General features: G+C 35.8%; 1 protein-coding gene across 2 annotated transcripts in view; it reads left to right on the forward strand.

The window, feature by feature from the left end:
• The first annotated feature begins 2202 nt into the window (after nucleotides 1–2202).
• The window catches only part of LOC121418783 (constitutive coactivator of peroxisome proliferator-activated receptor gamma-like), a 46722-nt gene continuing 24682 nt past the window's right edge, over nucleotides 2203–24242 (forward strand). Inside the window, exons 1-5 of one of the 2 annotated variants that reach the window (XM_041612887.1) lie at nucleotides 2203–2293; nucleotides 10455–11841; nucleotides 12243–12523; nucleotides 13251–13457; nucleotides 23789–23879. In XM_041612887.1, coding sequence (XP_041468821.1) covers nucleotides 10509–11841; nucleotides 12243–12523; nucleotides 13251–13457; nucleotides 23789–23860 — 1893 coding nt within the window. In that variant the 5' untranslated portion in view covers nucleotides 2203–2293; nucleotides 10455–10508 and the 3' untranslated portion in view covers nucleotides 23861–23879. The remainder of the gene's footprint in view (nucleotides 2294–10454; nucleotides 11842–12242; nucleotides 12524–13250; nucleotides 13458–23788; nucleotides 23880–24242) is intronic. The other variant, XM_041612888.1, reaches the window with a different exon arrangement.

A 24242-nucleotide genomic window follows, 5' to 3' on the forward strand; every position in this document is an offset into this window, starting at 1 on the left:
GTGAGGTGAAGTGATATGGGCGTGTGCACATCTAGGGGAGGTGGAACTAAAATTTGGAATATCAGCTGTTGAAAGCAGAAAAGGGGGTACAGATTTCGTTTTGCTGCCAGTGTCGGAACTCCTCTGCCTCAGCGGGAGTGTGGACGTGCAACCAGTGCACCCCCAGCTTACCCACCCCCTTTTTAATGCCATCAACATGTGTGTTTAAATCCCCTATACAAATTATGATTTGAATTTTGTTTCGTCTGATGTCTCGTGAGTTAATCGCATAGACCAAGGTGTGATAGGAGCAAAAATCAGTGGTGTAAACATTACTCCAACTCATGCAGTCCTAATCATAAATGAAATATTGAAAACAAGACAGAGCAAAATAATTGAAAGTGACCAACTGTTTATAGATTCATCCATTGTTTTACTGATATAATGTTCAGTGGATGATGAGAAATTAGAAAAGATCTGGTTCAAATTTTCGATGTGAAATCACTACCTGCACCTGTCCCTGCCCTTATAATGATACTGCAGGTATTCACTTTGTGTTTGATAAATAACGCGTAAGCCTATTCATAAAGCAGCGGGTGCGCCAAATCACTGTACTAAAATGGTGTTATCACAGAATATATTCTTTCCCTTAAGCGACCTGCTGGTAACAATTGGGCGGGAAAGGAAACACCTAAAATAGAGATGAAATTCAGAAAGATAAGGGGGGGGGGTAGGTATTGGAAGTTTAGTTTGCATGAAAGTCCTACATGAAACGGTAACAATTCATGTTTTTCATGTGTATTTCTTGTAATTATCTACGACTAGGATGACTGAAAGACTATTTCTCTTACAGTAATTTTATCGGAAGTCGAATGCTGAGCAATTGACACACACACACACTCACACACACACACACAAAGATTACAACATCCAGCAGTGATATAACATAATATAAACTTTTTCAAGAGGGCTTAGTTGTGTGATCATTATTTATCATGCGTCATAATGCGTACAACTGGGGCTTTACAACTTTTTCATCTTTTCGTGTAAAAAAAAAGATTTCTTCTTCCTCTATATAATTGGATTATTTCATTCATTGATGAAATATTTAATATTAAACAAACCACCCTAAGTATGACAAATATCAATTCATTTGAAAAAGCTTTATGAACCAGTCTGTTGTGCAAAGTTGCAAACCCTTCACTCGCAAGCTAACAACAAATTTCACGTATAATAAAAGTTATTGAAGTTTAAAGTTTAGCAATATTTTATGAAAACAGTCGTCACTAATATTCATTAGGTGGGCTGATGATGTCACACTTTCCGTTTCCTTATTATATATTATTACATAAAATCATATTTTTTTCATTATTTGTTATCCAATTTTGCTCAGTGAATTCTACTCTATGTATTAAAATATAAATATTTTCAGCCCGGACCATCCCTTTAAAGGTCTCAATGTGCAGCCTTTAATGCATTTTGTACTGAAAGGGGAAGTTCACCCTGAAGAAAACTTTGTTGTGAAAATAGCAGAAAAAATAGTAAAAAATATTTTTGAAGGTTTGAGGAAAATCCGTTAAAGAGTAAGAAAGTTATTAGAGTTCAAAATTTTGGATTTGTGACGTCATAAACGAGCAGCTGCCCCATGTGTTATGTAATATAAAATGTATGAATTTCAAATTTTGTATGGTTCCTGATGACTTAATTTTGTTTTCTTTTCATGATCGGGTGTGAAATGATTTGTCTATTGATATACAAAAGTTACAGTGAAAACCATTTTCAATTTTCTGAGAAAATGACATTTCATTGATTTTTTACCATTCGCTATGTAAGAATGCTGCTCGCATATGACGTCACAAATCAAATAATTGAAATTCTAATAACTTTTTAATTATTTGATGAATTTTTCTCAAACTTTCGGCAATATTTTTTATTATTTTTTCTGCTATTTTTACAATAAACTTTTTGTCAGGGTGAACTTCCCCTTTAAGGCCCTCTCGCTCAGAATTGAAACACAAAGTTTTGCAAGTGCTAGTGTTTGCGTGCCATGCGTGGAGACCCACATGTTGATCAAAGTGTCAATCAGGAGAGCGTTTCATCAACATCTTGACTTTGTCCGACAAGTTGTTAGATCTTACATCTTTCCCTCATTATGGTAACTGTCGGATAAAACGTGGGACATGACACGCACAATGCATGCACGATGTACATTTTCAACTAGAAGATACCGTAACTTGGAAGACTGAAGCAGTCGACAAAATTTGTATCGACGAAGATATTATACGTGAAATTTGTTGTTAGCTTGCTTATGCTTGTAAGTGTAACCAGTTTATTTTGTGCTTTCATTGTTTTGTGATAACATGATATGATCCTTGAATCCTTAATTCAAATAAATGAACGTGGAACTGATAAAATGTATATAATACTCTTAAGTCAACGCACTCATGATAACGGTCCCACGTAATGTAATCTGAGTTTGGCGATGTGTTCGACATATATTATAAGCAAACCACCGCAAGCCCACTTGTTCACTGCTACCATCCTGCCTGTGGCGAGTGTGGGGAATCTTCAGGTAGGACTATGGTATGCCAATGTTGTACAGAGCACACACTTTAAAAAATCATTAAAATATCACTTTTGTGACCAAAATTACTAATTTCCATACAGTTGCAATTTATTTTACATTAGTAACTTGGGAATAATTTCTGTATTCACTAGAGCGCTCAAAAACTTGAATCTGGGCATATTTTTGTGTACGCCCTCTATTGGTGGAAAGTAATATGGCAAGAAATTTTTCATTTTTTGATCTCTATTTTTAATTAAGAAAAAATTTATTTAAAGTGTCAAATTTAAATAAGAGCCAAGTTGTGTGAATAATAGGTGTAATGGAATCAGGCATTTGCCCTAAACAAAAAGAGAAAATAAGCCAAACATTGCCACCCTTATTTTGCCACACATGTCATGGAGATATAACTGAGAACAAGGTTATATCATAACCTTGTTCATTGAATGAGTGCGCAAGCCCATGGGCATGGCCATTCCAAATGTCCGTTTTTTTACATTTACTACATTTAGCTAATTTTATCCGGGTTTACTCTCAGTGGTGTAACTACGATGCAAAAAAAAACGGGAAAAGAAGAAAAGGAGGGAGAAAGGAAGAGCAATGTAGTGTTCATGGGAAAGAAGATAATTATAACTTCATATTATTACAATGAAGTTATATTACAGAAGAAACACCTTTTTTATAACTTTTTTAAACATAATTTGCTCAGGGCCTATGTCGTCATTGTTTTTTTGTTCTTGTATTGTCTGTTTAACAAGATATATAATCTTGTACCAAAACCTCCCGTTTTCAAGTAAATATGCACCAAATATGGCCTTATCCAGAAATAAGTCACCTCTCTTCTCGTGTGTGTCAGTGTGTATTGCAAGGTTAGTATTAGTATGCTCCATAATGCTCGTTGTGTACAAAGTCAACGGGAGATGAAAGAAGTCACCACCGCTGACGAAATGAATGGAGTGGTGACTTAAACCACTCATTCAATGAACAAGGTTATGATATGACTTAAACCAGGGGCCTGTTGCATGAAATGTTCTTTCGTAGAACCATTTTATGTAAGAACGAGATATCGCTCAACTGTTTCACGAAGCCGATTTGGGCGATTCGAAGAATGGTCCTTGGAAAGACATGTCCTACGTAGGCATGATCTTCTTTGCACACCGCCCGCCACTGTCGGCATTGAGAGAAAATGCGTTTACGGCAAGCCACACTGACATATTACCTTAAAACATATTTTTTAGTGGGTTTATGATGCATTTTATCTGGGATGGCGCCAAGTTATTCTTTATATAGGGGCTAGTTGTCATCAATTTCAGGTCGACAAGACAACCAAAAGCAGATGTCATTTTAACTTCTCCGGGGGTAATGTAGGCCCAAACGTTTTTTAGAAATATGTTTTCTTTATTCTCCCTCCGTCCAATCCCCTCCCCTTTTCCATAAAAAAAACTTGAACTATCGAAATGGGCGGCACTATATCTCCGACCCCTCATGCTTTCTCAATAAAGATAATTAAACAACATGAAAACAACTTTCTTTATAAGAAATTGTGTAAGGAAAAAAACGTTTAACGTTCAGCAAAAAAAAACAATACAAAGCTAAGACGTTAAACATGCTATCTATCTTTTACTTATTTTTTATTTCATTTTCATTATGATCATTATTTTTTCATAAGAGTAATTTTAATCAATGAAAATTAATTCTTGGATTTGGGATAACTTGAGATGTGAAACAGTGAAACAAAACAAAACTCTGCAGTAACAAAATAGCTAATTGAATTAAAGATACAGCCCTATAGCTGACGAATCCATTACAATCATTACAAATGAAGATAAGTTCATCAATGAAAAGACTGTGGAAAGTCCATATAAACAGGTGCATTTTAAATCGTAGGGTAGCCCCCTTTCGGCTCCTATGTCATGTTAAAAGAATCACGGTAGTCATACATATATGTTTTTTATCATTCATAAGCCTATTCTTGTGATCAACTTTTAATATGACCAACGTTTATTATCGTTGCAATTGTTAGCATTATTTCTGTTAATAGTATTTTTCCATTGTGGATTGCACAACTTTTTATATGTTTTATTCATTATTGCAAAGCACTACAAGTACTTTATTCACTTGGACATGCTTGCAGCAATGTTCATATTTTCCTTGTCTTCGGTTACTCATCATGCAACCGATGTATATTTAAACACTCACATTTGTATTTCTTGTGTTATATCTGACAAATAAAATAAATACATTAGATTTTTCACACGCAGCCTCTCATATTTTCCTTTTTAGTCTCATACAATCAGACACTGTTGATTTTGTGTACCCCATTCACACCCTATGTTTACCTCAACAAATAACATATTAACGCATAATTTGCAAAATTATCATTATATATAAGTATTCTATGAAAATACAGAATATTGAACACTAAACTGTCAAAATTACTTAGTTAAATCAAATTTTATATCTGACAAGGATCTCTTTTGTTAAAATATCAATGAAAGGTATCTCTAAAAGGACACTGTGTTCTAAAGAAGGGAAATAATTAAAATTTCAATTTTATTCAGTTATGTTTGTGAATCTGTAAATTTTTTTTCTCTTTTTACCTCATGAAGTAAGCTCCATACATCAATTCTACAATCAGTAATAAATAAAATGTAATTTGATCTCCTTTTATGGAAATAAATAATTTTATGAAAAGTCGTCATTCTGAAAAGGTTCAGGTGACGATAAAGACTAAATATTTTTCTGATACTATCAATATCAAACGATGTCGCGGACTTGGAAGACAAAGTTGCCTTCGTGAAACGGAAAGCACTGATTTGTCGCCAATCTTCCTATCTTGGAAGAATGGTCCTAGGACGTTCCTACGTATCGCTCATCTCGTCATGCAACAGGCCCCAGGATAATGCCCCAAGTATATTTCCTCGCACTTAAAGTTATCATTGTTTTCTGTAGTGACATATGATTCTTTTTCATGATTAAAGTGATTGCCCCACTTTAAGGTCTTAATATAAAACATTTCCTGTCAGTACTTAGGTTCGCATTAGTGGATTTGTGAGATATGTCTGCTCTTTATTAATTCCTAAAATCTATCCTTAAAATATCCCTTTTTCTGATCTGAATAAAAAAATGTTGTGCTTCGCGCTCTCATCATTTGGTTATTGAAATACATATGGTCTTGGTGAATTCCAACAAACAAGCCTTAAAATACCCCTCTTCAGGTCTGAATTTCCTAAATTTTCAGCTTACGCTTTGCGCTCGCAATATCTTAGTGAGATGCGTATCCATTTAATGGCACTGTCTCTATTAGGTCAGTATACCTGGCAACTGAGCGTGCTCACTAGGTGAGTAAAGAATTTTGCTGGTGTCCCCCAATGCCGTGACCCATGGTACGCCACTGTTTACTCTCCAATATTGATTTAATAGATGACCTGATTTTTTTTCACCAGGCATTTAACAGCTAAACTAACAATTTATTTCTGCACAGCATTGAGTTTGTCCTTTGGCTTTGATTATTTTTTTTATCTTAAAACTTGAAAGTTTTAATCTAAACTGAAACTGGCGTAGCCAAGAGGCTCCTAGAGATTAAATTCATACTACTGACATGCTTAATCTCCATGGAGCCAGGGACGGCATACCATTTCCCACGATTAAACTTAGTAAAATCAAAATTTAAGTTCATTATTATTATTATTTGTTTGGCGTCAACTGTACCTGAAAGGAGAAAAGGGAACTGAATCACTATGACCTGCAGGTCTCTCTTCCCGATATAACTGATTGGGGGGAGTGCAGGTAGACCACTACACCGTGGTTTCACCCTACTCTTATAAGAATAGTGCAGCAGATTCTTGATGTGCAAAGGTGGTGACTCTCCTCTACACGGGGCTTCCATTTAACATCCTGTCCGAGGGACGGAGAGTTTTCCATGGTTACATAGCCTGCCTCTATGAAACATGGGAGACGTTCACACAATGCACTGGCTTCAGTGAGTCAGTCAGTCATCCGCCTGGGATGGACTCGAACCCACGATCTTTGTTTCAACGGGCAGACGCTTTACTGACTGGGCCAACAACGCTCTCTTCAGGCCCGTTATATCATAACCTTGTTCATTAAATGAGTGGTTTAGGGTTTTGAGCCCAAACTTATGTAAATGGGCTACAAGTATATTTACCCCCCGCACACACTAATGGTGAGTGTATTTGTAAAAAAAAGTGTAAAAATATTGAAAATAATTAACAGCGGGAGCATTTACTCAGGTGTGTTATTGTTGCCATCTTGTCTTCTTTGTTATGTAGCCTAGCTACCAGACATGTATAGAGGGCAGCAAAATCATGAGCGGTGCTAGATTTAAAAAATGTGCATTTGCCAATGAATATCATGAATCTCGACTGGATGCTAAAAATATCCTGCAGGCTAGAACAGTTGAAGCAAAAGTTTTCATTATTTTTATGCTTTGGATAATGCAAGTATTTTGTTGTAGGCCTACCATAACACTGGCAAAATAGCTGGTATTTCAAGCTCCATTATAGGGGTATGAGGATGCAGTTTGAATTTTAATTTACTTGTTGGTCCTACATGCGTAGTACATGTAAACTTTGTACATGTAAACTTTGTTTACATGCAAATGAGAAGATGGGCAGGTTATTCTTAAAGGACAAGTCCACCCCAACAAAAACTTAATTTGAATAAAACGAGAAAAATTCAACAGGCATAACACTGATAATTTCATCAAAATCGGATGTAAAATAAGAAAGTTATGACATTTCAAAGTTTCGCTTCATTTTACAAAAACAGTTATATGAACGAGCCAGCTACATCCAAATGAGAGAGTCGATGATGTCATTCACTCACTATTTCTTTTGTTTTTTATTGTTTGAAATATGAAATATTTTGATTTTCTTGTCATTGTCATGTGAAATGAAGTTTCATTCCTCACTGAACACATGTAATTCCATTATTTTAACATTTTGTGCTTCAGGCAAGGAGGTCCTAATCGTCAAATTCGTAAAAATTGAAATATTGTATAATTCAAACAATAAAAAACAAAAGAAATAGTGAGTGAGTGACATCATCGACTCTCTCATTTGGATGTAACTGGCTCGTTCATATAACTATTTTGTTGAAAATAAGCGAAAGTTTGAAATGTCATAACTTTCTTATTTTACATCCGATTTTGATGAAATTTTAAGCATTGTGCTTGTCTGATTTTTCTCTATTGATTCAAATCAACATTTTTCTGAGGTGGACTTGACCTTTAAGGAAGGGGGGGGGGGTGATTTTGGACACACTTACTTGTGTATACCCCTAAACTTATTTTTCTACCAATAATATATTATTTGATATTAGGAGACAGTATTTGCGTAATAGCAGGGAGGTAAGAATAATATTGAGTATTCATACATCAATTTTATTGTCTCACCTGCATAGCAGAGTGAGACTATAGGCGCCGCTTTTCCGACGGCGGCGGCGGCGTCAACATCAAATCTTAACCTGAGGTTAAGTTTTTGAAATGACATCAAAACTTAGTTCATGAAACTTGGCCATAAGGTTAATCAAGTATTACTGAACATCCTCTTAGAGTTTCATGTCACATGACCAAGGTCAAAGGTCATTTAGGGTCAATGAACTTAGACCATGTTGGGGGAATCAACATCAAAATCTTAACCTGAGGTTAAGTTTTTAAATGTCATCATAACTTAGAAAATATATGGACCTAGTTCATTAAACTTGGACATAAGGTCAATCATGTTTCACCAAACATCCTGCATGAGTTTCATGTCACATGACCAAGGTCAAAGGTCATTTAGGGTCAATGAACTTTGGCCGATTTGGGGGTATCTGTTGAATTACAATAAAAACTTTAAAAGTTTATTGATCTGACTTTTGAAACTTGGACATAAGAGTAATCAAGTATCACTGAATATCCTGTGCAAGTTTCAGGTCACATGATCAAGGTCAAAGGTCATGTGAGGTCAATGAATTTTGGCCACATTGGGGGTATTTGTTGAATTACCATCCTATCTCTGTAAGTGTATTGGTCTAGTTCATAAAACGTGGAAATAAGAGTAACCAAGTATCACTGAACATCTTGTGCGAGTTATAGTAGTTTTCAAAGTCAGCACTGCTGCTATGTTGAATCGCGTGATGCAGATGAGACGGCCAGAGGCATTCCACTTGTTTTTGTCTCACCTGCGAAGCAGAGTGAGACTATAGGCGCCGCTTTTCCGACGGCGGCGGCGGCGTCAACATCAAATCTTAACCTGAGGTTAAGTTTTTGAAATGACATAATAACTTAGAAAGTATATGGACCTAGTTAATAAAACTTGGCCATAAGTTTAATCAAGTATTACTGAACATCCTATTAGAGTTTCATGTCACATGACCAAGGTCAAAGGTCATTTAGGGTCAATGAACTTAGACCATGTTGGAGGAATCAACATCAAAATCTTAACCTGAGGTTAAGTTTTTGAAATGTCATCATAACTTAGAAAATATATGGACCTAGTTCATGAAACTTGGACATTAGAGTAATCAAGTATCACTGAACATCCTGTGCGCGTTTCAGGTCACATGACCAAGGTCAAAGGTCAATGAACTTTGGCCGAATTGGGTGTATCTGTTGAATTACCATCATAACTTTGAAAGTTTATGGATCTGATTCATGAAACTTGTACATAAGAGTAATCAAGTATCACTGAACATCCTGTTCGAGTTTCAGGTCACATGATCAAGGTCAAAGGTCATGTAAGGTCAATGAACTTTGGCCATGTTGGGGTTTTTTGTTGAATATCCATCATATCTCTGTAAGTTTATTGGTCTAGTTCATAAAAAGTGGACATAAGAGTAACCATGTATCACTGAACATCTTGTGCGAGTTAGAGTAGTATTCAAAGTCAGCACTGCTGCTATATTGAACCGCATGATGCAGGTGAGATGGCCAGAGGCATTCCACTTGTTTTCTTAATTTGCTTTTAAAGTCAATCAAATGACTCTGGGTGTTATTCTGAGATCCACTTATCTCAGATGAAATAAAATATTTTATCTCGGTTAAAATCCTTGAGATAAAATACCCTTAAAAATCTCTCCGAATTAGTTTTCTGAAAACAATTTTATCCCTGTAAGACACACCTATTTTTTAATCAATATCCAATGAGTAACACGCTTTTATATCTCTATCATCTCACTCAACCAATGGAAATTCATTCCGCCAGGAGGTGTGGCAAAGGAGTGAGATTGTTAAGTTATTGAAAATGCTCTCTTTTTTTTTCAAGTCTATCTCACATCTTTTCAAGCATCATGTCAAAGATATTAGTCAAGAAAAGTCTTATGAAAAATTTCCTGATTGTACAGGAATAACATTAAGGTGTTATTCTCAGTGTATCATTTTTCTTCATTTTCATGTTAAAATTTGGAGTAAATTCACCTAGAAATACTGATGAAAGCACATCATCCATGTTGCAATGGTAAAATAGGCAATTGGTATGTCTACGCAGGCACTGCGCTGTCGCTTATCATCTATAGATATACAAGATAAAATTTGAATTTCATCTGAGATACAAAATGTCATCTCAGAATACCAATTTCATTTTAAGAGATAAAATGACCTGAGAATACCACCCCCGATCATTGAAAAATATTCATAATATATCTCCCAACAAATTGAAAATATAAAATTGAAAATATGAACTAAAAAAGGGATTCATGAAAAAAATGTATAATTTTTCTAACGGAGTTACCTCCTACCCCCTATTGGTATACCCCTACAATATTCTGATCAAGATGTAAATTACAATAAGAAAGTAATTTTTGTGACTGGTGGGTATTAAAGAAGCTAGTCATATTTAAAAGTCTCCCTTGCTTGCATATTCTTGAATATTACAGTATCTACTTTTGTTGTCCTCTCTCCTTCCCTAAGGAAAGATATCTGCAAAAAGACGTGCTCAACCATATTGATCTGTAACAACACACAATGGGTGTAAGAGGACTGCTGTCTTATGTCCAAGGACAATGTCCTGATGCTTTTGAACGTGTGGATCTCAGAAGACTAGCAGACCAGTATTATCAAAGGTACAACACCAAGCCTCAGCTTTTAATCGACTGCAATGGTTACATCAGGGATATCTATGGATCGCTAGAGTTTGCCTTTGGGGGACAATGGCTGCAGTATTTAGAACACATCAAAGAGTTTATAAGATACTTTCAAAATGCTGGATTTGAGCTTCTTGTTATGTTCGATGGAGTTGTGGAAAAGAAGAAAATTAAAACCTGGATCGATAGGAGGCAAAATGAAAGGAAATCTGTTTCCAAAATCTTTAATTTCATCAAGCATTCAGGACGGCATCCTGACCACAAGCTGTTTCACATCCCAACAAGTCTTAGCACTCTTACACGTTTTGCTATGAAGGGCCTTGGTGTCACCATCTACAATTCTTCCATAGAGGTTGATAGAGAACTATTTCTCCATTGCAGGAATAGTAAAAGCTTTGGAATTGTCAGTAGGGACACAGACTTCATGATCTTTGATGTGCCACAGTGGTTCTACATAACCTGCAGCAATGGACACGTCAGAGAAGTGCAGCTGTTCAGGAGAGATATCTTTTGTCATCATCTAGGCATTCCTCCACAGTTCTTACCTCTTCTTGCTTGTTTACTAGGTTGTGACACAGTGCCTTTTCCTATGCTCTCTCAGTTCCACAAAAGAGTGACTCGTGGCAAACGTGATCCACTTGTTCCTAGTGTAGCAGGTTATATCAGATCTTTACATCTACGAGACCTGTCAAAAACAAGCCTGCATTCTGTTGCCTATGATGTAGGAAGAGCTTTCCAACATGATTACTTGTATGAGTGCATACAGGACTATGCTTGTGACAATATGCAAGGGAGCGATGTCCCATCCAGAATTGGTGCTGCTGCTGGTCCAGCAAGAGCTCCATTTGAGTCATCAGGTACACCTCAAGTAAACCAGTCTGTGATGAACAAAGTTGCTTCTTATCACAGGAATTTGGACATTACCGACTTTGTTCTGCAGGTCATAACCCTTCAAGGGTACAGAAGTAACATGACCATGGATGACGACACTGACACTGCCACACCTTCCTCTGGTCTTGTGTACAGACCTATCCGCCAACGCCTTTATGGCATCCTTCTACAATCACATGTTCAAGGAAGCGTGGTGGGTTTGTCTGGACCAGTGAATGCAGGAGGGCTTTCAGTACAGTTTGGAACTGTGGAAGAAATGTGTGCTTATGCTGGAAATCCAATGGATGTCCCAGATGTTGTTCAAGGGATGCCCCTAGATATTGGTAAATACTCATTTTCATCCTCATGATATATTTTTATATGCCGGTTAATTGATAATAAGCAAACAACTTTGAAAGAATAAAAATTCTAACTAAATACCAAGTAGACAGAGGGCTGTCTTTGATGAAAAATAAGAAGCCAATATCTTTTTTGGCATTTGGTCATTGTAGCAGTTATATTCACATGGTTTTCTAATATAGTTTTCATTTAATTATAAATTTTACATGTCATTCTGTCCTTTAATTTACCATTTTGCTATGGTATTTTTTCAATAATCTGTTTTATTTGATTTCCTCATCATGTATCTGGTTAGATCTCAATGTTTCAATTTCATGGGGAGTATAAATTAATCATGATTTTTTTCTCGTAGAGGCAGTTGAATATTTCTCCTATCATTATCCAGTTCCTCATCCCAGATTAGAAGACTTATGCGTTGATGATATCACAGATGATGTTCAAAGACTACGTCTTAGAGTCTTCTTCTCCTGCATGTACTGTACCAAGCTCTTTGAAGATGGAATTTTGGATGCCATCCCCGATCATCACATCCTGCTCTGCTGCATCCTCCATTTTCTGCTCATCCATGCTGCGGAGTCTGCTCTAAGGTCATGTGATATTGATGCCTTCGTAGCACAAGCCATATGCTTCCAGGGTCATAGCCCAGCAACACTGAAGCGATTGCAGGTTTGTATGATTATTAGTTTTCAAAAGTGTGCAAGTACGTCTATATAAAGGTTTGAGGTAGAAGTAAAGGTAGTATAACCGACTGTCTGGGCATAAGAGAGCATGTGTAACCATCCTGGTTCCCTCACTGAAAAGTGCTTGATGAAATTACAAAGTGCATTAATAATTGTAATAATTGATAAGGCATTTATTTTTTCTTTGGAGTGATTGTTGCAGGGGGCATGAATTAAATTCGCAAGTTCGGTGTTCAGTGGCCCCTTTCTTACATAATATCTAACATTTGAAATGAATATGTAAACTGAAATACCGGTAATCAGTTATGATTTTAAAATCTCATGAAAAGTTGTTTTTCTATTTTCAGCCCTAATGCCAAAGTTAGCGCCATCACTTGCATATTTCAAACGTGAGGAGTCAATTTCGATGGCAAAAGTATGCCTTTCTATTATTATTATTTGGCAAAAACTTTCAGTCGCGCGTTTCGCTCACTCGCAGAACATCAATTATCCAGCTTTGACTTTCAGCAACAAATTTGGCACAGTGAACTTAGGTATTGTATAACATGACATTAAAAATCACTTCTCTTTTATATGATCAATGTTTATAATAAGAACAATTAGAATGATGATGATGTTGATATTTAGAATACGTGATTGAATAAATGATAAATGGTAATAATGATATTAATGACGTTGATATCTGGTTTCTAACCTAATTATTGTACCTGCAGGTTCCTAGAGTAAGTTCCAGGGGAGTTCACCTAGCAGCCATCTTTGTGAGAGGTCTGACTACAGGTCTCTTTGCCAACTCAACCTGTTGTCTTCCATTCCGTATGGAATCACTGATGCCATGGTACACGTTTGATGGAAAACTCTTTCACATTAAATACATAGCGGCAGAGGATGGAAGTACCCCGGAGCAGCTTTGTGAACATAAGGTAGAAGATTCTTGTTACTTTTCCATTCAATTTCAGTTGTTTCCATTCACCATAAGAGCATAGATGATACAAAAAGATTGCAAAATACACATTTTATATATGAGATATAGTTACAGACCGGAGCCTCATTCTAGTTATCTAAAAACAGTCCCCTTTATTCAGCTTCTAAATTATTCAATAACCTACCCGCAACAAACCGGTTAGAAAAAACCCGACTACATTTGCACGTCTCATATCACTTTCTCAATTTAATTCCCCACCCCGATGACCATTGATGAAAACGCATTATACCTTCATTTATTTAAGTTTAAATTTGACATAACTTTGTATATTATTTTTGTCTATTTATTTTTCATTTTTTGTTAACTCCAATTTTACTTTTGCCAATTGTATTTTACCATTCTTTGATTTTTTCATTCTTATTTTTGTGTGCTTGTTTTATGTTGATATTAATTGTTATTATCTTTTGTCCACGGCCTTGCTGAAGGCAGGCTTTTTGACCGTGATTAAATAAATAAAATACAAAAAATGCAGATCGAAAATGAAGCACAATTACGAATTAGGGGGTAAAATATAAGGGCATGTATAGTCTAATTCAACATTGACCCCGAGAATATAAGAAACATATATATTGGGTAATACATTACAGAAAGGCAAAAGCTAAAATAGAATGACAAAAGATGCAATACAACATCATATATTCAAGATTGTTCCTATCACAAATACATTGAATCAAATAATAGGGTTTGTCTCACAGTAAACCTTATCTAAAATAAGATCAAACTTTTTTGGATAGTTTAAGGGTCAGTTATGTATTTTTTAAAGTCCCATCAGAATGCAAGTTTAGACAGTTCTTTCTTAGTGAAATATTTTTTAAAAAAGTTGGTTCTTGTGCTTAATGTATTTAAACAAATTAATTTATATCAGCAAAAAAAAATAATTCAGAACAATAAGTCTTGTGCATTTGCACCTTGAACAGGGGCCCGTTTCATTAAGGACTATCAACTGTTGAAACATTGCTATTATGGCAATTACCATGCCAACAGGGCTCAGCAGCCAATCAAAATCAAGGATACCATTGTAGTTGCCATAATGGCAAAGTTACAACAGCTGTAACTCTTTATGAAACAGGCCCCAATTTATTACTGCCTAAGCAGTTAAATTGTTATCAATTAGTTGTTCAAATATATGTAGAAATATGGCAGTCAATAAAAAAGGTGTGATAGACTTTGTTATACATGTTTGTTTTTTCAGGTCTATCACCTCTGGTTAAGCATTATACAATAGTATCAGATAAGCAAGTGAGAAATTAATATAAAAAGAAGGGTCAAGTAGTTTGGTAACAAGAGAAAAATAAAATCGTCTTTTCCGAGCATGGTTTGAATGGCATCTGCAGTATTGATAATCTTACACTAGATCAATACAAAGGTTATTTTTTGGTGAAATATTTGTGAAATGTTTGATAGTGATATATGATCTCTGAAGAAGTTGAGAGATGATATGGTTGCTATGTACTTGGATCTTCAGTTCTGTGTGGGATAGCAGCTGCACGTTGAGATGATAAATGACATCTTTTGGACATTTATTCTTGTGAAAAAAAAGTGATAGGGATGGATGAGTGAGAAAATGAATAGATGACGACCAAGTGAAAATATGCCTCGATATAGATCAAAATTGATGATTAGAAAAAAAACTCACGTTTCTGTGTATTGAAACTTCTATACACCCCAAAAGCCAACAAGCTGAGTTCTATCACTGTCTTTCTCATGTCTTTCAAATACATCCAATATTACAATCGAGAGAAAGTTTGTGCAGCAGTCAATGTCATTGGTCTTATTTCGCTATATATTGCCATGTTGAGCCATGAATTATGGTCGGAAGCTGTGATGGCACTTCTACGAGCTTGTCACTTCAACCAAGTGTGCACAGAGTAAGCTCGCATGATGATTAATAGATGTTCATGCCATGTTGATGGAATATGATGAATGCCTTCATGAGCCAGGTGTAAATCAATTTTATGATTCCACTCCGGAGTAAACGATGAATTTTTTTGTTTACTAAGTGCTCCAAAAGTGCAATAAAACTGGTGAGATGAGAACTCTGACGTAAGAGAAATTGTTTCAAGCAGACAATATCATTTAAAAGAAAATTTTGTTATATCATCTGTAGCAACCAAACTATGTCCCAAGCTCACCTTTTACATTTTGCAGCTTTATTTGCTGGATTTATTTTGATTTCTTTCCCTTACAGTTTATCCCCATTCTCTATCTTATTTTACTTTCTATTTCTTTGTTTGGGAGGTGTGCACAAGATTTTCTTTTTGATCAACTCTCTGTTGCTCATTTTAACACAAGGTTTGAATATATTTGTATGATGAATAAATAATTCATTGAATTTTTATACAAACCTAAAAAACAAGAAAAAATAATATTCATTCTTGCTTGATGATATGTGTGCATATTTGATGTAAAAAGCTCTCTGCATAATCATTTGAGTGTTTAATATTGCATAAACTGTGTCTCTTCATATGAGAAATTTAGTAATTTTGTGAATATGTCACCAGAATACTCCGGGGGGGGGGGGGGGGGGGGGTGAGGGGTACTCATGTGTATGTCGCATATGGGATGTGCCACCCCAGTTGGTTGTTTTTTGCGAAAAAAAATCCTTAGACATGGGTCTTGCTAGTACAAGAAATCCTTAGCCATGGGTCCTATTTTTCAACTGAATAATCCTTATACATGGGTCCGTTCTGAAAAAACAAATATTTATAAGAATCCCCCGGAAATGTCTATGTTAATCCCAGTCGAGAATACGAGTAACTGGGACCCCCTGATGAGTAGATTCTACCTGTAGTATTTGCATGGTGGTAAGACGTGATGAAGAGTTTTGTGGTAGTGCTACACTGTAAAAATGAAGTGATAATTTAGCACTTACAGTGCTTGTATAGTGACTGCACTACGAGTGCTGATTTTTTAGTTCAAATATAGACTAAAATAGCGCTTCATTTTTTACATTGTATGTAGGTTAGTCCTGAAAAGGACTGTTGATTTATCTTTCTGATAGTAGCGCAGAATTCTTGATATTTCATGCACATAAGCTTTGCTCTTCGTTATCAAGCTTATGTGCTCGAAACATCAACAGTTCGTTTGAGAGCTACTATCAGAAAGATAAACCAATAGTCCTTTTCAGGACTAACCTACATGATGTTACTGCAAAACTATCTATTTATGCTAATAATCATATAGTTATCATTACTCTTTAAAAATTTCAGTCTAAACAATTACATAATAATAATAAGAATGTTGCAAATTCTTTGTACCACTTTTTGTCTCGCCCGCCAGAGGTGAAGGCGAGACTTAGGGATCGAAATGTCGTCCGTCCGTTACAAACCCATAATAACTCCACAACCGTAAGTCGCTTTTCAACCAAACTTGGATGGTAGATGGACTCGGGGGACCTGCATGTTATGCTGCAGTCTGAGGTCACATGGTAAGGTCAAAGGTCATTTTCATGTTATGCTGCAGTCTGAGGTCACATGGTAAGGTCAAAGGTCATTTTCGGGTCAACGTTAAAGTTTACATGCAAGACTCTTATGACACCTAACTCCGCAACCGTAAGTCGCTTTTCAACCAAACTTGGATGGTAGATGGACTTGGGGGACCTGCATGTTATGCTGCAGTCGGAGGTCACACGGTAAGGTCAAAGGTCATTTTCAGGTCAACATTAAAGTTTATGTGCAAGGCTCTTATGATAAGTGTTATTCCATCCGAGTTATTTCACAATGAAGTTAAGATATAATTCTCTTGTTTGCCCTGGTTATTTTCATTTATAAGTGGGCTAGATACAAAATTGCTTTTACCTTGTTTGTATCTGTGATTCTATTTGTGATCCAGTATCAGATATTATCATAGGGTAAGAAAGCATAAATATCAGATCAATTTATATGTGTATGCCTGTGAATATTTCACCATATTTTAAAAAAGATTGATTACTTTTAATTTCTGCATTCAGAGGGTGATAAAAATGTAATATCACAAATTATGTAGTTTTAGTGTAAACATTGAAAATAATAAATATTCAAAATAACAATATGCTTTACATCATGATGAATTGAAATGGTTCACATCCTTGTAAAAGATACATGTGTGAACACTTTCTGCTTCTAAATTTGGCCCAAAATATTATCAATTGCATTTTATCCTAAAGTGAGAAAGGATTTTGACTCTCGTGATCACGATGAGAAATGTAGACCTCCAATGTTTTTAATCCAAACATTAAACCTCTGTGAAAGGAAATATTATTGGCCTATCTTCAGAACACAGGAAGTTATCAAGCAACAATAAAAATAGTGGTCTGATGTGCTATAGTAGACCGTGTGATTTCTGAAAATTCCCATTAGTTAGGTAGACTATCATCATGTTAATTCTACTGCCACTTATCCTGTCAATGGCCATGACCAAGTTATTTCTTAATGATCTAGCTATAGTCACAAGTAACTTGTTACCTCACCAACCTTGACAGTATGGGAATATATCATTATTCTGAAGGGAGAGATCTTCAGATTTCCAGAGATATATATATCATTTATACCAAAGTTACTTTATCAATATGCAAGCAGCAATTTCCATTCAGAAAGAAACGCTAGTTTGTAGGATTAATCTTGAGATTGCAATTCCAAGTCAACTTGGGATTATTTGCAAAATAGTGTGCTATTTTACGAAATATCCCGCTAATTTGCAGGTGCAGACGCACTCAGGATTATTTGTTCACGGCGTCAGACCATAATGCATCGATGCCTCGCTCGAGCAGGGATCGCTCTTCTTGCGATGGTGGAGACAGGGTTTCTTGAATCTCGAGATTAATCGCGAAGATGGCCGATCGGGCTAAAATGTCGAGATTGAGCAAACTCGGGCTGGTGCAGCACCGCCTTAGTAGAATTGGTCAGGTCAAATCCTTGAGATTGTGCAAACTTGGACAGATAGAGAAACCCTTATTGAATAGGACTAGTTTTATCACCTTATTTTAAAGCTTGCCACTACTTTTCATGACCTCAAATGAAGCTCCAAAACAAAAAACAAAACAAAACAATGGATACCTAACATTTTCTGATCAACTTGTTTGTTTCAAGGCAGATTCCCATGATTGTTTCCAAAGTATTATTGAGCATACATATCACTTGAGTCATTACAGGAAACAATCGGGTGAATTCCCATGCTTTTTATTACCAGGATCATCAAATAACTTCCGTTTTCTCAGGGTCACAAAAGGTCTTCCAAAGCCATGGTCAACCACGTGTAGAGTACCTAACGACATACGCTATTTCATTAATAATTCTATTGTTTTAGATTTGAATTTTTATAGCCCTTGAGCAGAGGGAGTAAGTCTGATATTATGCAATATTTCAAACAATTTTTTGTGTTACGATATGGAATGTAAGTCTCATTACAAACTCCTAGTCTAAATAAAGCTTCTTCTTTTAATATTCAGCCAATTAAATAATCATACAATCTTGTGTGACCTTGAGTAGGATACATGTAGCTTATTTCATTAAATGCCAATATTTCCATGTATTCCAGAAAAATATGACCAACCAATAATATAGTAAATAAGTAATCATTCATGTACTGCCCCAAAATGTTCCTGATTTTCTTATACGAATTTAAAAATATGAGATGATCATGATAATGATTTTGATTATCAATTTTCTTTAACGTGGAATGAAAATTATATTGTACTAACGATGCAATAAATTTGGACATACTGCAGTGGCCCGTATTCTGAACTCAGGTTTAAATTAAACCCTGGTTTAAAGTGGTTTAATATAGAGAGCCAGTTGGGCACAAATTACTAACAGTACACATCCATTTTGTTCACTCATTTGACACTCAAATTGTCTGGGTATGATAACTGAAGTATTCCAAAGTATTTTTCTGATAACATGAAACTAAATAGTAAGCATAGGAGATGTAGGCCTACAATATAAACATAATTTTTTTTTAAATTTTGGCTCCCCATTATTTTAGCACAGAGTTAGACCGTGGTCTAAGTTAAAGGTAAATGCCAGTTTTGGTAACGATATCAAAATGAGTTTGTACAGAATCCGATGAAATGACCACCAAAGTGTCTGTTTGTATAAATAAAACATATGTGCCAAAGGATTCTGGAAATCAGCAAATAAGCACAGGATTCGGGTAAAGCTTCGTGCCCGACATTCAAAGCAATGATTATACACTGTCCCACATGCGCTTATCTGTGTTAATTGGTGATCTTCTGTGTGAACATTTTTCAGGATTTTCCAAGATTTCACAAATTTCAGTTCATGTTACTGTACCATATCTAGAACCTCGATGATATACTGACAATTAAGCCTTGTTTTACAGACTTTCTCATGAAATCAGTGTTTACTGCAACTACTGGCATTTCTCTTTGAACCTGACTTAAGAATAAGGGCCAGTAAGTTTTTACTTTCTTATGTGATGAAAGTTATTTAGCCAAACCACACAATGTGACCACTTTGTCAGGAATTGATCCATCAAACCTACTCATAAACATGTTATTAAATCACTGTCATTGTTTTTCTCTGTGTGTGAACAGGGAAAAGCGTACAGTCTCAGAGTTATTTTTATGTTTCATTCTTCACTTAGGGGACCAAAGGGCAGTGTTTAGTGCTCTTTTTACAGCTGATTTTCACTGATATCCGGCTTTGTGATCTTTTTAAAGAAAGCTACCAGGAAATTCACATGCTCAAAGTGTACTTTCATTCTTCAATAGTAGCGAGGAAATTCCTAACAAATCTACCACTTGGTGATATTCAATTTGAATATGTAGGTCATGGAATATGATTGGATCTTTACTCAATAGTATAATTTGCAATATGGGCTATTTCTTTGTTTTGCAATTTTCATACTTTAAAGACCAAACATTTGGTACGTTTTTCAAATTGATTCCAAATATTTCAAACACATCCATTGCCCACTTTGATATTTGAAGTAAGCTAAGGTCAACTTGGATTGTAATATTAAAGGAGTGCATATTACCTGGATCTCCTTTCATGAAGACTTGTTATAATATCAAATGCACAACTTCTACAGTGCGTATAAAAAAACGGGACAGTTTTGAAAAGTTTATAAAAAATTTGTTTCAAATTATTATATGTATATTTTGATGTTAATAGATGCTCTGAGATCTTATCTTTGAAATGCCATTTCAAAAAAGAAATTTTGTTCATGCTTGAGCGAACAAGGGACGTTTTTGTCGGGGGTTCAAAGAGAGGCTTGCGCCAAAATGGCAGAAACGAGAGGTTTGATGATTAGACTTTTGGCTAATCAGCAGACTTCCTTTTAATCTTTTCATTATCTTTACCATAATTTTCAAGTTATGCTGTCAAATTTCATAAATTCATGTACCTGAATTATTTTGTTTTTCATTTAAACTTCTTTTACCTTTGAATTTTCCTTCATAAGTAAGAAAAGAAGACTTTTTGTCAACCCAAAGAAGATTTGCATTTTTATTTGGGAGAATTTGTAATTATTCAAATTCTTGTATTATATGAAACAAATTATGTTATGGTACCTATAAAAGACATGAATCTTATTTTCAAGGGGTTATTGAATCCTTCACCAAGTTTAATTATGTGCTTGACAGAGCAAACAGGAAAGGATTCATGTCTTCCAATGGCAATGGTGTATTGAGTCAATTTTGAAGGAGCAAGATATGGCAGATCGGGTGAAATGTATTAGAAAGCTGTGAAGCAAGCAAGCAAAAATGTAAACTTTTTTTATTAAAATACCAAATTTTATGATTTTGACATGATATTCAGAAAATTATATCACATTTCACTTTCTATGTTTTCTTTTATTTTCCTTTCCACTTTTTATGCTTGGTCATGATTTTTTTTATTTGGGGGGGGGGGGGGGAGCACCCCGAACCCCCACCCATCAGTATGCCACTGTTCAAAAGCACCATAACCTTTGTAGCACACAATGAAAGGATTTGGGGGAAAAAACGCTCTCCCATACTTCGGTTTAAAAAAAATGTTCTTGCCTAAAGAAGGAATATTCCAAGCTAAAAGAGAACATATTAAAAAGGAATAACAACTGAACTATTCAAGCAAATAAGTAGATTTGGAAATGAATTTTGACCGCACAATTCGAAAATTGTGGCAAAGATAATGAAAAGGTTACAAGGAAGTCTGCTGATTAGCAAGAAGTCCGACCATCATATTTATCATTTTATGCCATTTTAGCGCAAGCTTCCTTTTTAACCCCTGACAAAAACATTCCGTGTTCACTCAAGCATGAATGAAACTGAATTAGTTTAATGGCATTTGAAGGATAAGACTTCAGAGCACCTATTGACACCAAAATATAGAGATCATAATTTGAAACAAAAATTGTATAGACTTTTCAAATCTGTCCCGGTTTTTGTCTCACCTGCGAAGCAAAGTGAGACTATAGGCGCCGCTTTTCCGACGGCGGCGGCGGCGGCGGCGGCGGCGACGGCGGCGGCGGCGGCGGCGGCGGCGTCAACATCAAATCTTAACCTGAGGTTAAGTTTTTGAAATGACATCATAACTTAGAAAGTATATGGACCTAGTTCATGAAACTTGGCCATAAGGTTAATCAAGTATTACTGAACATCCTATTAGAGTTTCATGTCACATGACCAAGGTCAAAGGTCATTTAGGGTCAATGAACTTAGACCATGTTGGAGGAATCAACATCGAAATCTTAACCTGTGGTTAAGTTTTTGAAATGTCATCATAACTTAGAAAATATATGGACCTAGTTCATGAAACTTGGACATAAGGTTAATCAAGTATCACTGAACATCCTGCATGAGTTTCACGTCACATGACCAAGGTCAAAGGTCATTTAGGGTCAATGAACTTTGGCCGAATTGGAGATATCTGTTGAATTCCCATCATAACTTTGAAAATTTATGGATCTGATTCATGAAACTTGGACATAATAGTAATCAAGCATCACTGAAAATTTTGTGCAAGTTTCAGGTCTCATGATTAAGGTCAAAGGTCATTAGGGTCAATGAACTTTGGCCGAATCGGGGGTATCTGTTGAATTACCATCATAACTTTGGAAGTTTATTGGGCTAGTTCATTAAACTTGGACATTAGAGTAATCAAGTATCACTGAACATCCTGTGCACATTTGAGGTCACATGACCAAGGTCAAAGGTCAATGAACTTTGGCCGAATTGGGTGTATCTGTTGAATTACCATCATAACTTTGAAAGTTTATGGATCTGATTCATGAAACTTGTACATAAGAGTAATCAAGTATCACTGAATATCCTGTTTGAGTTTCACGTCACATGATCATGGTCAAAGGTCATGTAAGGTCAATGAACTTTGGCCATGTTGGGGTTTTTTGGTGAATAACCATCATATCTCTGTAAGTTTATTGGTTTAGTTCATAAAAAGTGGACATAAGAGTAACCATGTATCACTGAACATCTTGTGCGAGTTAGAGTAGTATTCAAAGTCAGCACTGCTGCTATATTGAACCGCGTGATGCAGGTGAGACGGCCAGAGGCATTCCACTTGTTTTTATACGCACTGTATAACAAGTTTACTATCAACCAATCAAATTGAATCATTTCAGTAGCTTTAAACTGTTATTGCAAAAAAAAAAAGCAAATTTGTTATTGTAACAACTTTTATAGGACAGGCCCCTGCACTTGAAGAAGTCCTATCATTGAATCATGATTGAGGTCTTTGTACTGTATTGTAGAATTGAATTTTAACGTGCTTGACACTGCAGTATCCCTTTTCAAAACCTACTCATTTTGCCACTTAATATTTGAGTTTTGATAGAGCTCTATTTTACAACAAATGAAAAATCAGTGAACACTTTGCGAGAGTGATCACGAATTTCCTCGAAAGCCAGTGAACACTTTTTGCGAGAGTGATCACGAATTTCCTTGTTGACCATAGTAGATTGCGAGACAAATGAATACCCTCTAGCGATTATTTCAATCCGCAATAATGAACCTATTTAGTATTAATGAAAAATCACTTAAGTAAAAATAATTCTGATTGAACACAGCATAAAAGTTTGCTGTTGATCTTATAATAATGATAATTTTTATACTAAAATAAATTTAATGGTCAAGTTCAAGGGTTCTATATGTTCAGTATTTGATGAGCTGCTGAAAAAAAGAAATACAGTTCCTCGAGCTTCTTCATTTAGAGGTCCACATTTCACTTATTTAATCTGTATTTAGAGGTGCTTCTCAAACTGTCAAGAACATATTCATTCTTCCAGACATTTTTAATATTTTCTTTCCCATGAATGTGATTGTTTTCCATACAGCCCGGAGCAGTGGACGTGTTTCACAAGATGAAGGGATGGATCATCCGAGGAACAAGACTCCAGAGCCGCTAGCAAACTACTGATGATACTGGTAAGGAAATTGTTTTGATGGATATGTATGTCATTGGTGTTAGATTTTGTATGTTGATATGACATGTTGCTGGAGGTGGGGGGGGGGGGCACTCAGATCTGGAAACGGCAGGGGCGTGCATCCCTAAAATCTGAAACTAATAGTCTATACCCTTAAGAACTGAAATTTCTATAAAATGAGGTGCTGAGAACTAAATGGCCCTCTGCAAATGGGGGGTGCTTGGGAAGTGGAAGTTAACATGAAATTAGGGTTAGTGAGAACTGACACCTGAAATAAGGGGCTTGGGAAAAGCAGTATGGTCAATGAAAAAGGGTAAAAGAGATATGCTTGGGAACTGCTGGCAAGGTGTGAAAATGAGGGGGG

This window comes from Lytechinus variegatus, chromosome 7 (genome assembly GCF_018143015.1).
Source record: "Lytechinus variegatus isolate NC3 chromosome 7, Lvar_3.0, whole genome shotgun sequence".
In the NCBI taxonomy this organism is placed as follows: Eukaryota; Metazoa; Echinodermata; class Echinoidea; order Temnopleuroida; family Toxopneustidae; genus Lytechinus; species Lytechinus variegatus.